This window comes from Glandiceps talaboti, chromosome 2 (genome assembly GCF_964340395.1).
Source record: "Glandiceps talaboti chromosome 2, keGlaTala1.1, whole genome shotgun sequence".
Taxonomy (NCBI): domain Eukaryota; kingdom Metazoa; phylum Hemichordata; class Enteropneusta; family Spengelidae; genus Glandiceps; species Glandiceps talaboti.
In genome coordinates this window covers 25,346,676-25,362,169 of record NC_135550.1, presented here as the reverse complement: position 1 = coordinate 25,362,169, position 15,494 = coordinate 25,346,676, and the positions used below count along the sequence as shown (strand labels likewise).

General features: G+C 36.0%; 3 protein-coding genes across 3 annotated transcripts in view; all 3 read left to right on the top strand.

Moving 5' to 3' along the window:
* The first annotated feature begins 3 nt into the window (after positions 1–3).
* Positions 4–1,082, top strand: LOC144453488 (retinol dehydrogenase 14-like). The gene has a single exon (XM_078144798.1). It carries the CDS (start codon positions 4–6, stop codon positions 955–957), a length of 954 nt encoding a protein of 317 aa, XP_078000924.1. The 3' UTR covers positions 958–1,082.
* Positions 1,083–3,151: 2,069 nt separating this feature from the next.
* LOC144453324 (small ribosomal subunit protein uS14) lies at positions 3,152–5,718 on the top strand. The gene is made up of 3 exons (XM_078144585.1): positions 3,152–3,235; positions 4,992–5,091; positions 5,455–5,718. Exons 1-3 carry the CDS (start codon positions 3,174–3,176, stop codon positions 5,461–5,463), a joined length of 171 nt encoding a protein of 56 aa, XP_078000711.1. The 5' UTR covers positions 3,152–3,173; the 3' UTR covers positions 5,464–5,718.
* A 1,038-nt stretch (positions 5,719–6,756) lies between these two features.
* LOC144453716 (bifunctional glutamate/proline--tRNA ligase-like) overlaps positions 6,757–15,494 on the top strand; it is a 21,257-nt gene continuing 12,519 nt past the window's right edge. The window contains exons 1-14 of the mRNA XM_078145050.1: positions 6,757–6,923; positions 7,951–8,035; positions 9,020–9,119; positions 9,411–9,567; positions 9,909–10,078; positions 10,671–10,759; positions 11,255–11,381; positions 11,879–12,071; positions 12,527–12,698; positions 13,420–13,653; positions 14,033–14,117; positions 14,353–14,523; positions 14,647–14,783; positions 15,417–15,471. Coding sequence (XP_078001176.1) covers positions 6,881–6,923; positions 7,951–8,035; positions 9,020–9,119; positions 9,411–9,567; positions 9,909–10,078; positions 10,671–10,759; positions 11,255–11,381; positions 11,879–12,071; positions 12,527–12,698; positions 13,420–13,653; positions 14,033–14,117; positions 14,353–14,523; positions 14,647–14,783; positions 15,417–15,471 — 1,818 coding nt within the window. The 5' untranslated portion in view covers positions 6,757–6,880. The remainder of the gene's footprint in view (positions 6,924–7,950; positions 8,036–9,019; positions 9,120–9,410; positions 9,568–9,908; positions 10,079–10,670; positions 10,760–11,254; positions 11,382–11,878; positions 12,072–12,526; positions 12,699–13,419; positions 13,654–14,032; positions 14,118–14,352; positions 14,524–14,646; positions 14,784–15,416; positions 15,472–15,494) is intronic.

Here is a 15,494-nt window from a genome sequence, read left to right as displayed (position 1 = left end):
AAAATGGCTTCATGGATTGCTGTGGGATTTGCTGCTGTTGGCAGCATTGGTGTCCTGCTTGCACGACGTTATTTTGCCGGCGGCGTATGTCGTAGCATGGCAAAGATGACGGGCAAAACCGTGATCATCACTGGTGCAAACTGTGGTATCGGGAAAGCCACCGCCATGGAGTTAGCCAAACGAGAAGCGAGAGTCATCATGGCATGCAGGAACGTACAGTCGGGAAGGGATGCTGCCACTGACATCCGTCGAAAGACTTCCAATGGGGATTTGATCGTCAAACATTTAGACCTCTCTTCTTTTGAATCAATCCGTGGCTTTTCCAAAGAGATTATCGCTGAAGAGAAACGCTTGGATGTTTTGATCAATAACGCCGGATTATTTCAGTGCCCGTATATGACAACAGAAGATGGATATGAAATGCAGCTGGGAGTTAATCATTTGGGACATTTTCTCTTGACAAATCTACTGTTAGAATTGCTAAAGAAATCTTCCCCAAGTCGGATCGTGGTAGTTTCTTCAAAGTTACACAAGAAAGGGGTTATTGATTTTGAAAACTTGAATATGACAGAAGTTAATTATGACAAAGCAGCTGGTTATAACAACAGCAAACTTGCCAACGTGATGTTCGCAAGGGAGTTAGCGCGGAAACTCGATGACAGTGGAGTTACAGTTAATTGCCTGCACCCTGGTATAGTTTGGACAAACTTGGCACGACACATAAATGTTTCCACTTTGGTTAAGATCGTCTTTCGGCCATTAATATGGCTGATTTTAAAGAACCCAATGGAGGGGGCACAAACAACCCTTTATCTAACAGTGACACCCGAGTTGGAAAACGTGTCTGGAAAGTACTTTGGAGATTGCCACGAGAAGCCATTTACTCCCGCTGCTCAGGATGACGGGGTCGCTAAAAAATTATGGGAAGTTAGTGAGAAAATGACTGGATTGGCGTAATGACGTAGAAGCTTTTACCTGTGTAAAACGTTTGATGATATCCATAATAGTATTCGAATTGGAAAAGTTTATTTTGTCATCTTGGGGTTTTTTCTGATTGTTGTGTCACACAGACAACCATAGTTCGTGTTCTACCAGTAGTATAGTCTCTGTCGTATTTTTCTTCTTTATTAATTAGTAAATGAATACCTTTGTGGTTCTCGGAGTTATCTAATAATGTATGACATGCAGCTCTATTAATTCGATCTAACTCCACAAAATGATAAGTGTCTGTACTGTACATTTACAATGGTTTATGAAGTGGATTAAAGTATTTGGAACCTTTTGCTTATAAACGAGTCGTATGTTGCACCAATTGAACATGTTACTTGAAGAATAAATTATTCTGGGGTGAACCAGATACAAATCGAAATGATGTGAACATGCTATCACGAAATACATGATTGGAAAATGGAAAGTATATTGTGCGGATCGGAATGAAGTTGAGTCTGCACATATTTTATAAATCGTTCAAACTCCTTGGTTTTTTTATATAACATCTGCATTTTGCCATCCCACGTGCACTATAGTTAATGTTAGGACTGAACTTGTACTTGACATAAACTGTCCTCGATACTGTAAGCAAAGAAAAGGCTTTTTCAATCTCGATGTATGTAGAAAATGGTGGTACAATCACGTCCACTCATTTACATTGTCATTGTATTCGCATACCTCAGACCATGCACTTTACTTCAAATGTCTGAGTATAGTCAACGCGATTTTGTCGGCAACAAAATGTTTTCTTAATTTCCAAATTTCATCAAGTATAAAGGACAAAATATAATCTGTGACTGCACATATAGTTCGAATGGCAGTTTCAGTGTGAATTTGTATCCTTAGATATTGAGAGAGAGAGAGAGAGAGAGAGAGAGAGAGAGAGACGGACTTAGAGACAGAGAGAATATCATGCCCCCCTTTCAGACCATCAAAATTTCATGGCCTCCCGATCGTGCCCCCCCCCCCCATTTTGTGGAGTCATGGTGGGCGAGTGGTTAGGGTCGTCGGCTTTCAATCTGCAAGTTACCGGTTTGAGGCCCGTCGCTGCCGTTTGTTTCTGAATGGCTAAAGTCCCTGGGTAAGATTTGAATCATGATTGTGCCTTAGTCAACCCAGCTGTATAATTGGGACCTGGTAGGATAGAGGTTGCAATGTGAATGCTCCAATCATATGCGCGTATAGAGGCTGCAATGGATTGTGTGCTCCCAAGGAGTTGAGGAAGTGAAGAGCCGTTGTGCCGCTGCCCGTGCCAGGGGTAATAATTGTAAAGCTCTTTGAGCACAGAGTGGGAAAGCACTATATAAAATCAAACATTCTTATTATTAATATTATTTTTATTTTCTCCTCAGCACCCCCACCCGCCGTAAATTCTGCCGGTTCCCTTACCTTGAAAAACATCGCTCGGATCGCAGATATAGTTTCAGAGTATAAAGAGCACACAGGAACTTACACTTTAGTCTAATTGTTGTTTTTATTATTCCTTTTCAAGTTGCAATTTTCAGCTAGCCCTAGCCTTTACCGCCACCTTAAACAGTGACGCCAGACCTTGATCTTATTCTTTCAGTGAGTGATGGTACTTTTAATATGTTTCAATGTATGCTGTTTTAATACATGTCACGTATTATGTTGTAATATTATATCTTTGTAATTTTACCTTATAATAACTTGGGACAATACAACTATTTTGATATACTGTATTTTTTGTCAACTGTCTTTTCTTTTCAAGTTTTCTAATCCATAAATACTGTTTAAAATGGTGATACATAGCCATATACATGTAATTACTGCAAACGTGCAGGATATGTCACTATCATCACACTAACCACAGCACAGACAGTGTGCGCTAACTGAGATTCCGCTGATAGCATGCAAGAGAGCGCCCTCAGACTAATAGAAAAACTTGAGGTACAAGGTATTCATTGAATTCCCATAATGCATTAAACTACCTCCCGAACAATTCGAGCACTATTCCGCAAATAAAAACGGATTTGCGGCGTTTGGGTTCAAAATTAAACGTTATTTCGGCGTCTCAATTAGATAAAACTACATTTGTTTTCATCCATTGTTAATTTTGCATCGTGCTAACTAGCGTATTTCCAAATTGCATTGTGGGTAAGACTAATTGATGTTGGACAAGGGTAAACCATGCTCTTCCTTTCTCGACACAGCCAGCCGCCAACATGGGTTTCCAAACGTTATGGCACTCTCATCCAAGGAAGTATGGACAAGGTTCCAGATATTGGTAGGTCAAAAGAGTGACAAATAGGCTTCCTTAAGAAATAAAGATTTCTTGGAAAAAGTGTTTGGTTAGTTTTATCGGTTTTATTAGGTGTAAAACTGGTCATCAAAATCGCCGTCTCTGAAGTATGCAATTATTACACATTCAACATGGCGGACGACAACCAGTGCTGTGTACGGATCATGGGTTGCCAAAATAATGAAAATTGGAATCGGCGTCGCTTCTGAGCTATACGATCACTAAAGTTGTTTCAAGGCAATAGTATTCATCCTGTAAAACTTTGTAGAATGTATTCCGTGCCATGGCTGGAGTGAACTGTGACGTAGTGTAGTGTAGTGTAGTGTAGTGTCGTGTCTTGACCAAGCTAGGCCTAGGGAGGTGCATTGAATTTGAAGTACCATGGATATGATTGCATGTCCTCTGTGATCGAACATACAAATGATTGGACACAAGATAGAAAACTATATAAATATGATTTATGCAAAGAAGTATAAGCTTGTTGTTATCCCAAACTCTAGCATGATGGTGAATACATTGTATGTATTATCAAATATTTATATTTGATGTAGCTGCAATAATTGATGTAATAATTGCAATAATTGATGTGGTTTTGAGGGCTTTTTTGTCTGTTTTTGTGACTTTTTTCGTTCCAACGTTTAACCCGATTCAAACGCTACAATTCCTGTAACGCAAACACAAATAGACGGAACCGATTAGGATTTTTCTGCTAAATTACGCCTTACCTGGCAAAAAATTGGACTAACACCAACAGTAATTACGGAGCCTTCAAGACCCAAGAAGTGTTCAGAGGTACCCTAATTCTGTCAAAATCGGCAAATGTAACAACGCATGCAGCATATTGAAACGGGCAGTGTGCCGACATCCCGCTCACGTTTTCAATGTGGTCTCGTGTATTTGCATTTGCGTTACAGGAATTGTAGCGTTTGATTCTGGTTAAACATCAGAACGAAAAAAAGGGCACAAAAACAGACAAAAAAGCCCTCAAAATCACATCAGATGCTGCCATTATTGCAGTGCTACAATTATTGCAGCTATATTTGATGTAATAACACTGCTCATATTGTCATACTGTTACAGCTGATCATTAAATAGCATTGCAAGGTCAAGGGTGCAAATATGTCCAAAATTAAGAATGGAGGTCAATGGCTTCATTCTCATTAAGCAACATTACTTTCTCTGGTAAAGAGAAATATGGGACTCAGTCCCTAAACACATTATCAGAGTCAAGGCCTGACTTACTCTGTCTGCAAGCAGGACTTGTAGTAGTATAGAGTTAGCTAGCAACTTGACAGTTGAGCAAACTGCTGAACCAAGTCAAATTTTAAAGTGTGGGTATATCTTGCCAAATTACGAAAAATGCAAATGATATGACAAAGCCATGGTGGATATCTGGCAAAAGCTTTGGTCAGCTACTCTAAAATTTAGGTGCAAAAGGAAATTAAAGTCATGAACTTAGCAAATGATATGCATTACAGTTTGAAAGTAATGAATACTGTACTTCAGGCAGCCTTAAATTGCAATCGTACTAGCATGAGAACATGAGGATTGTATCCATACTTTGATCTATGTTTGTGTTGTACATGGGCTGACTTGCCTGGCTTATGTGCAGCGAGTGTACTCGTGTTCCAACTCAATATTTATTTATAATTTTGTTATGATCAAATTGTGCTATAATATTGAAGGTTGTAACATTGAATCATTTGCATTGTTTTAATCCAGTTCACATTTTATCTTTCAGTCGTGTGTGTGGAAACAGACATGGTCTTATAAGAAAATATGGCCTTAACATATGCAGGCAGTGTTTCAGACAATATGCTGAAGATATTGGTTTCAAGAAGGTAAGTATCTAATTTTGCTGATGTACATGAATTCTAACTTCAATCCTTTTAACTAAGCTTGAATATAGATGATGTATTATGTTGTACAGTTGGTCCACTGTTCTCCATTCGTGTCAACAATCGCATTCTAAAGTCCTGCTCTGCACACCATTCATACTGCGCAAATTAAGTTTACTCTACAGCACATGTTGATGTATATCACAACCACAGAGTCAGAAACTAGAGTAATTATGTAGCTGTCAAGGTAGTATGTTGTAATATGTAATCACATATCTGAACTTTGTGGAATTGTTAATAACTTACCGATTTTGCAATTTGTCTGACTATTGACAGCTAATCATGTTGATGTTTGTACACTTTCAGCTTGACTAATTGGTCAAATTGGTGCACAGAAGACAGACTTCACGATGGATGTAGATGGCACAGCCGGAATCTCCATCTCCTGGTTACAAGGACATACAGTACGCTAGAAGATGTGAAATTCAAGTTTGGTGACCTGGCCTTGTACAGACTTCATTGTGATGTTAAAGATTTCGCATAACTAATGATAATGTGTTATGATGAAAAGACTCTCGTGTCTTGACCTGTAGTCTGTTTTCTGTGTAATAAAAAAAATATTACTAAAAAGTACAGTAGAAGTGTTTCTTAATTTCACATTACTCTTTTCATGAAATCTTCCATGGATCACATAATCTCTGCAACTATCACACGATGTGACAGTGTTAGCATGATCTGGTTGGAAATGATGTGTCATCTAACTGAAGAATGAATGTAAAATGTAGAAGTTTGTACAGAACTAGTATTCTGTTAGATTGAAAGATTCATTTGTTGTGATGTGCTGTTAATTATTCACTAAACCTCTTGGGGAGGGGGTGTCTAAAAGGTGGCAACTTGAAGTAGGTTTTAGCAAAGCTGATGCACTTCAGATGGATATTACATGTAACGCAAGGGACCAGTGACCAAAGAATAGTTCTAAGTTGTGTGCTCTGGAGCAGATGCATATTTTTGCCTGTGTATGATACATCTACATTGATGTGCTCGTTTTATGTTGGCAAATGATCTCTTTCTCATACATAGGCATAAACCACTAGCCTGTTGATGTAGTGTTACACATATAACAGATGCCCCTTGCCCCCTACATTACATATACAAAATGTGTACAAATGTAGTCTGTGATCATTATTAGCTCAACTGAAATGCAAGATGGAGTGTTAAAGTGTGTGCTTGTGTGTCTGTACAAAACTTTGCCAAAAATTGAAATTAAAAAAAGTTCAGTGCATGTGAACAAGATTTAGTAAGGTATTATGATGTCAAATTGGAAACTAAAAGGGAAGATAGGTACTAGGTTGATGTTAGGTATATAAATTGAGTCCAAATTTGTGGAAAATTGGCAAAAGCATTTATGTAGTATTTTATTCATGATATCTATCTACCATGTATCTACATATCTAGCACCATAGACATGAGCAAAAAAAAACATATTTTTGTTCTCATTTGTCTTAGTACATGTACTTGTCAAATGCTATTCGATTCTATGTCGTCAGAAGAAACTACTAGTTCGTTTTTGTGTGTACTCCAACCATGCACACATCAAGATAATGAGGGCGCTGTGCAAGAGCACAGAAACAGTCGACAACCGAATGACCTCTGAACTCCCGAAGTATTTCGCACACGTTGCACCATCCTGCAGTCAACAGTCGAGACCGGTATCTGCCAGTCTGTAAAGTAGACGATCGGAATACCTCGTAGTAAGTGACTGTGTCTAATATCGAAGTCAGCAACGTTGGAAATGGCGGTTAGATTTGAGGCCAGCTCTTCCAATCCACCTCTAGGTAAATTGATTTGTAGTCATGTATTTGCAGCTTCAGTCTCACTTGTCACAGTCAATTCTCAAAAAATAGGACATGATAATTGATGTAGATGTACACTTGTACATTTCAATATCACAGTCATGCTTTTGTATGTTCGTTTCATGGCATTGCAATTTTATATCGTTGTTTCATAGCAAACCACAGCTTTTTTGTAATGCCTTTGATGGCCCCATATCTTCACAATTTCATTCTTTCCGAATATAAGCAGCTAGCTGGTCTTTTTACTATTAAAACTGAGGGGTGATACAATTATGATTTATTAATTTTGACTATTTCTTTACAGAACTTTTTTTTTGAAGTGGCTGGTATACTTATTACATATCCAAATTGCATCAGCCTAAATGAATAGAATAATGTCATATTATAAATAACAAATTAAAAAAAATTAAGGAAAGCAGATAATTAACCAAAGTTATGATAAAATAATCACTATATATCAACTGTGAATAATGTATATTGTTCTTTTTTCTTTCTTTAGTAATATTACTCCAGTTTATAAACACATACACCCGTACAAAAACATTATTATAACACTTGAATGAAAAATATCTAATAAACCATATTTATTACAAAAAGAAATTTCTTCAGTGGACTTTAAGTGGTATAGTCTAGCAATTTTATTTGAGTGTAGCTGTCACTATATTTTACACATGATTTCATCAGAATGGACGTATCACAAACTTTCATATGTTTTGACATACAGGGCTGAGGTATTAATAGGACATGGGCAAAGGTGAATCAGAACCCAGTATGTTTATATATATCTAGATGAAATGTTTCTATTACATGCTAGATTAACTTCTGTGCAGATATAATTGATTTTGAATTATTAAATTTTGATGTCAATATACTGTATATATTTCTACAACAAGGAACTGTAATATTGATCATTTAATTGCACAGTTTGTTTTCAAAATATACACAAAGAATTAATCACTTCACTATGAGTTTTTTAAACCATATTCCATATTTGATTTCATTTGATAAGGTGCTCTATTGGTGGCTGAGTATGTCAAAGATGTGGTCGGTGTCAAGATTGAATGGGGTCAGAATACTGTCATCAAACTCAGCAAGTAAGTCAAAGATTATTTGAAGTCTTACAAAATCAGATAGCACAAATAGAGCTCTCTATGGCGGTTTTACTTCTGAGTCAAAATGATAACTGTGACTCATCATCCCATATTTATGTTAAGTAAATTTATGCTTGTTTACTAACCCTGGACTTGTCTGTCATCAATTTGAATTCAGATATTCACCTCATAGTAATTAGAGATAGAGCAACAAATTTTTTTGAATTAATAGAAATGAATTATTTGTCAGTGGTGTGTCAAATTGGCTTACAGGACACATTGCCTGCTCTATCTATATGAACCACTGCATGAGCAAAGGACCATCTTGGAATATTTGAAAGAATTTTATGCATTTTCGCATCGCACGACTCTTAATGCACAGACAGCTCTCTATAAAGGACATCACTCCATAATCAGTATGCCTTTACATTGTAAAATCTTTCATGCTATCAAGACTGTGTTATTTTATTACACTGTAAATAAACTGAATCAGTGTAGGCTCTCCATATATTCAACATGGCGGGTTTTAGTCAGTCAGAATAAAAATGAGTTAAATTGGAATGATGGTATTTACACAGTGGTCTTGACAACTTCACTTGGTTGGAATCTCAAAGGCCCTGGATTATATGCCCATCCCAGGTTCTAACATCAGTGCAGTGGAGCTATAAGTATTAGTTAGGGTCATTTTTTGTTCATTCTTTTATATGCATGTACAGTGTTTTAGCTAAGAATTTGGAACCTATGTAATGGGGGCAGGGGGATCTGGTAAAACTACATACATTTTCATACACTTTACCACAATTTTGTTCAAGAATCCAGAAAACACCTAGGACAGCGATTTAGATTTTACCTACTTTATCAAAAAATACCGCGTCATCGGATGCACACAACTGAAAGTTACTGTGCTAAAATCATATCATGCTATAAATTATTAGTTCATCAATAATGGGAAATTGTATAATACTGTGTTTATTATTTTCTGTCTAGTGACGTGAGTTTCAACAGCAATACAGCAATTGCAAGATACTTGGCACGTTTGGCGCCCTCTATCAAACTGTATGGAAGCAATAGTTTGGAGGCAACTGAGGTATGATATAGTTACTTTGTCCACTTGAACAATAGACATTGTCATTTATGATATTTTGAAAACAAATCAAAATGACTGACTTTGAGTTAAACTTAAAATGACAGCCTGACTATTTGGCTGAATTCAAGGACTGTAGTAGGATGAATCAACACTGGCAAGTTACTGATAATATAAAACATGCGAAGTGTATGAAATAGTAGCTAATTCCTAGTTATTGCAATTGTTGGTGATTTTTTAGTGAAGAGAATGATTAAAACAATCATTTATCCAATACATTATTTTTTTATGAAGGTTGACCATTGGTTGGATTTTAGTGCTGGTCGTCTTGGATGTCCTTCTGAATACAAAGATGCTGTGGAGTATCTTAATAAGGTTCTTGGGCTGCGTACCTATCTTGTCAGTGATTCTGTATCACTTGCTGATTTCAGTGTGTGGGGTGCTCTCAGAGGTGAGTGTATTCTGTACTTACAGTGATTCAGTATCACTTGCTGATATCAATATTTAGGGTGCTCTCAGAAGTAAGTATACCTGTATTCTTTTCTTTTTTTGAAAACAGTTGCAACAGTCAACAAGTGAACAATTCTAGTTAACTCTCTTTTTTTTGTAATTTTCTCAGCCTTGCAAAATGGCAAACTTTTAAATAAAGTGTTTCCTTTTCAAGAATAAGCAATCAAAGATCCTATTCCTCTGTGTTTTCAACAAAGACTCTGTTCCCATATATTTTCAACAAAGACACTGTTTCCATATATTTTCAACAAAGACTCTGTTCCCATATATTTTGTCATCAAGGTAATGGTGAATGGTTGGCATCACTGGAAGGAAAGAAAACCCCTACCCATGTCACTAGATGGTATAAATTCTTGTCAGCACAAGAACAGTTCCAGGCTGTGGAGAAGTCTGCTCCAAAACTTGCTACTGCTGCTGCTTCTACTTCCAAAGCAGGAGGATCTTCTGGCAGTGTAAGTTAAAATTGATCTTTAAAGGGATTAACCTTTCCACTTGAAGAAAATGTACAGATTTACAAACAAGTGCCAAATTTTGGTTGTTTCTGCAAACCCACTATTTGGTAGGTAAAAATCACAACTTCAAAGTACAGAAATACAGATGGAATTTTTGTATATAACTCATCCATGATATTATAGTATTCAGAAAAAATTCATGTCGTTTTTATGAAGAAATCTATTTGAGGTATGTTCATTCAAGAAATTTTCCCCGTTTTTTTTTGTAAGTTTCTTCCATTTTATATGCCAATTAAACCATTGGAAGCTTGCAAAACAAATCAAAACAGATATAGTTATATACAGTAATACCACTGAACAGAGATGCATTGTAGATTGATGTGTGATATGAATGTGATTGATTGATTGATTGATTGATTGATTGATTGATTGATTGATTGATTGATTGATTGATTGATTGATTGATTGATTGATTGATTGATTGATTGATTGATTGATTGATTGGTTGGTTGGTTGATTGATTGATTGATTGATTGATTGATTGATTGAAGTAACAAACTTTCAAGCATTTATAAATGTTTACATTTTACAGAGTAAGAATGTAGATGCTGGTAAATTTTTTGAACTACCTGGTGCTGAGAAAGGCAAAGTGGTTGTTAGGTTTCCACCTGAAGCTAGTGGGTAAGTTTGAACTAACTACTTTGTGCTAAGAAAGGCTGTAAGTGGTCTTCAGATTTCCACCTGAAGCTAGTCGGTAAATTGGAAGAAAGGTCATGACCCAGCTAGTAACACAATACCCTAGGCATGTTAAGGTTATGTTACACTTTATTTGCAAAGAAGACTATATGTAAGCTTGCCTATGCGACAAGACACAGATATTAATATGTATCTGTAAACATTCAAAACACAGATATGTAGTATTGCGTCATGTAAAACCTTGAGTACTTCCTATGCTGTTTCTCTGGTAACAACGTAAAATAGTAATGTTCTGGCAAGATATAGGTAGTTCAGAAAAAAAAGAAAAAAAGCATCTACTGGGAAGCATGTACTAAACTGTATGACATTTATGAATATATGATATGTATGTGAATGAATATAGTCAAGAAATGTCCTTCACTAGTTAACAAATGTTCACTCTGTAATGGTCATCAGTTGATGCATGTGTTTCTCTCATAGCTATTTACATATTGGCCATGCCAAAGCTGCTCTACTCAACCAATATTACCAACTGGCATTTGATGGAACACTTATCATGAGATTTGATGATACCAATCCAGCCAAAGAGAGTTCCGAGTTTGAACAGGTAAGGGAACTTCTGATGTCCAGAAATGACTTTGCACCTTGAGTTAGAGGGTCAAGTTAGACATATACATGGTATCCTGAAAGTCTCAAGAAAAAAAGCCTAAATCTGACATTGCATCATTTTGATATCGTCAATATTGCATCCAAAAATCTAGTTGTTGTCCAAATCTGATACATTAGTGTATTTCTCAATTTGTACTAACTGCCAAGCGCTGTAAAACAAATACTTTTCCATGTGTATTTTCACATTCCCCATTTGTTCAACACCCCAAGCTGTTTAATGACTGTATTTGGATCATTCTGTCAGATCTAGTGTGGAAGCTGAGGAAGTACAAGTGTTTTGTTAGAAACATCTCTCATTCTATATCCCACAATTAAAGTGGAAGAAAGGCAGAAGAGAATGTGTATTAGTTGTTGTGCGTCCTCAATGAACGTACACTGATTTAAAAATGTTTTTCCTAGTTTTGATAATACATATGGTATGTTTGTTATTTGTAGGTGATTCTTGGTGACATTGAGTTACTTGGGTTGAAACCCAATAGGTTTACTCATACATCAGATCACTTTGATACTATCATGAAGTATGGAGTACAGATGATCAAAGATGGCAAGGCTTATGCTGATGATACAGAGCCAGAAGTAATGAAGCAAGAACGAGAACAGAGACAAGAATCAAAGAACAGAAACAACTGTAAGTCAATATCTAGATAGTAGTTGTACTATGTTCCAAATGCAGTTTTGTTTCACAGTGGTTGTATGACTGGAAGGTTATAGACTGTAGATCATGCTGGTATGCATGTTGACTGTACACAGGAAAGTATAGTGTTATGACTTGCTGACTGTACACAGGAAAGTATAGTGTTATGACTTGCTGACTGTACACAGGAAAGTATGTGAGCAAAATTCAAATGAAAATACTCCAATAATGTTGGCATGTTGGTCTTAAATGCGAGTACTGTACAGGTAGTCAACTTTCTTTCTGTAAGATAAGTGTACTGTACATGTTAGAATATTGATCCATTTCTCTTTTGAACCCCACCCCCACCCCCACCCCTCCACTCAACCTGTATTCACTGAATATAATTGTTGGATAAATGATAAATGTAAATGTAATATTTTATTCTAAATTTACTTTCCAAAATACAGCTGTAGAGAAGAATTTAGAGTTGTGGCAGGAGATGGTGAAAGGTAGTGATGTTGGACAGAAGTGTTGTGTCAGAGCTAAGATTGATATGAACTCAGATAATGGCTGTATGAGAGATCCAACCATCTTTAGATGTAAGAATGAAATCCATGTCAGAACTGGTGACAAGTACAAGTAAGTTTGAAACTCTCCGTCAGAAAATAATGTAGTGTCTTCACTATTATGGAAACTCTTCAGAATTACACGCATTGTGAAGAGTTAGTGAATAATAGGAAAATTTTGACTTAAAACATTTTTTTTTTAAATTCAGGATGAGAATCCACACATTCTTCAGTTATTAATTGCACTGCTTAATACTACTGTCAGGAAAAGTTAAAAATGTTGCATCCCTGCAGTTTCATTCAACAGTTTCATCATGCATAAACTGATGTAGAGCTGTTATTGGAGAACAATTTTGGAAAATATGTTTGTTGAACAAAGGACCTCCTATTATGAAATAAGTCTTTATATTCCTATATGCAATCAATTTCTTGTTGTGCTACAGTCCTGATAAATGAATTCTCATAAAAAAATAAAATAAACATTCCATGCTAACCTGTATCTTCTAAACCCCAAATCTCAAAACCTTTGATGTGAACCATTGTCCTTGACCATGTATATCACTCTGACACCAATTTGATTTGACATTTTCATTCAAATGAAAATTCATCTGTAGTAGTAAACATGGTACAAATGTATATTTTATATAGAACACAAAAATGTACCTGAAATTTCAACAAATCATTTCAGTTATTGTCAATATAATGATCCAATCTTCAAAATCTTCATGTTTTATCGTGATATCAAGGCATCCTACTACAGCGAACTGCTAAAACTATCATGACTTCATTTTCAGGGCGTATCCTACCTATGACTTTGCCTGTCCAATTGTGGATAGTATAGAGGATGTAACCCATGCCCTACGTACAACTGAGTATCATGACAGGGATGATCAGTACTACTGGTTTATAGAGACACTGGGAATGAGAAGACCATTTATCTGGGAATACAGTCGACTCAATCTACAAAATACTGTCCTGTCGAAGAGAAAACTAACATGGTTTGTTGCCAATGGTTATGTGGATGGTTGGTAAGTAGTATGAGTTCTGTCAGTGTGTTGAGTTTTAGTTTAAATATTTGGTTCTGCTCAGTTTTTTTTGTCATGAAAGGTTACTTTGTATGTTGTCTTATAAGTATTGTAAGAAGTGACAATTCATGAAATGACTGGTAGAAATATATACTTGTTACAGTAGTTTTATTTTAATTAATACTGCACAGGCAGTGCACTGTATGGATATCATTATATATTAAACTTTATATTGTCTAGAACGTGTTAACAGTGTGGCAACAAATCATTCAATAATGTAACTATTGTGAAATATATCATAATGTAGTTGATTGTTCACCTATATCTATCTATCACTGTAATGTGAATGAAAGAGAATCATGATACATTAGTATGTTTTCAGGGATGATCCACGATTCCCTACTGTCAGGGGAGTCTTGAGAAGAGGTATGACTGTGGACGGACTCAAGCAATTTATGGTTGCACAGGTAAGTTCTTGTAGAATTATTAGAAGAAAGCAAATTATTATATTGATGATGATGATGATGATGATTTTGATCGTAATGGTGGTGGTGGTGGTGGTGGTGGTGGTGGTGGTGGTGGTGGTGGTGGTGGTGGTGAAGACAATGATGATGATGATGATGACAATGACATATTCAATTATCATGAATAGCAGATGAGAGATGTGGAATCTTACCAATCAAAATTATTTTCTCATTCCAGGGATCTTCCAGATCAGTTGTGATGATGGAATGGGACAAGATCTGGAGTTTCAATCGTAAAGTAATTGATCCAGTGGCACCTAGATATGTGGCTTTGAAGAAAGATGAAATGGTTCCTGTAATTTTAGCAGCAGCGAAAGAAGAAATCAAGGAGGTCGCTAAACACCCAAAGGTATGATTGTTGAAAGTTTTGTATTCTCTGTTTCCATCCGATCTAAATAAAAAAATTTGTAAACCATTGTCAGCTTCTTTTGTCATGCTGTGATTCTTAACCAACTGATCCTTTTCACTACAGAACACTGATGTTGGAAAGAAAAATGTATATTATAGTGGTAAAGTCTTCGTTGAGGGCGCTGATGCTGAAACCATGGCTGAAGGAGAGACTGTGACATTCATCAACTGGGGTAATGTAGTCATCAAAAAGATTAACAAGTAAGTCTATCCAAAAGTCAGAGGCAGAAAATTCCAAAATTATCATTTTATTGTAAAGCTTTCATTTTTAGAGGGAAGGAGCAAGAGTACTTTTCACATATCTTTGGTTTCTATTACATACCAGTATAGTGGTAGTACATTTTTACCACAAGATAAACCTTTGAAATAATGTTTAGTCTAATGTTTTTGTACAGTAAAAACCAGAATCAGTTTAAAATTTGCTTTGTTAATGAACTACTCACTTTTGCATGATAACAAATACAGAAAGTTAGTTAAAGCAAGGTTTAAATTTTGACATTTACACCAAGATTTATTGCCAGTTTTTATTTCAATAAAGACTTAATATCAGATGTCTTATAGTTGGCATCGTGATTCACTGCAATGTGTTTGTCTGAAAGTCAAACATTTGTTAGTGACACAAATGACAAATCTCATTGGTAAAATTGAGGGAAGTATTAGTGTAAAATATGTTGTACATTTATACAAGCAATGATGCACACAAGTTGCTAAAATGTATCGTAATTACATGTACATATGTGTATTCAGTTTCCAGCATATCATCTTCTATTCCAGTGTTGTAAGTCCAATGTGTAATTCAAATCTGTCAATAATGACTGTCTTTGAACATTTCAGGGATGGTGCCGGAAAGGTGACATCACTGGAGGCTGACTTGAATCTAGAGAACACAGTAAGAATGACATTTTTAAAGTA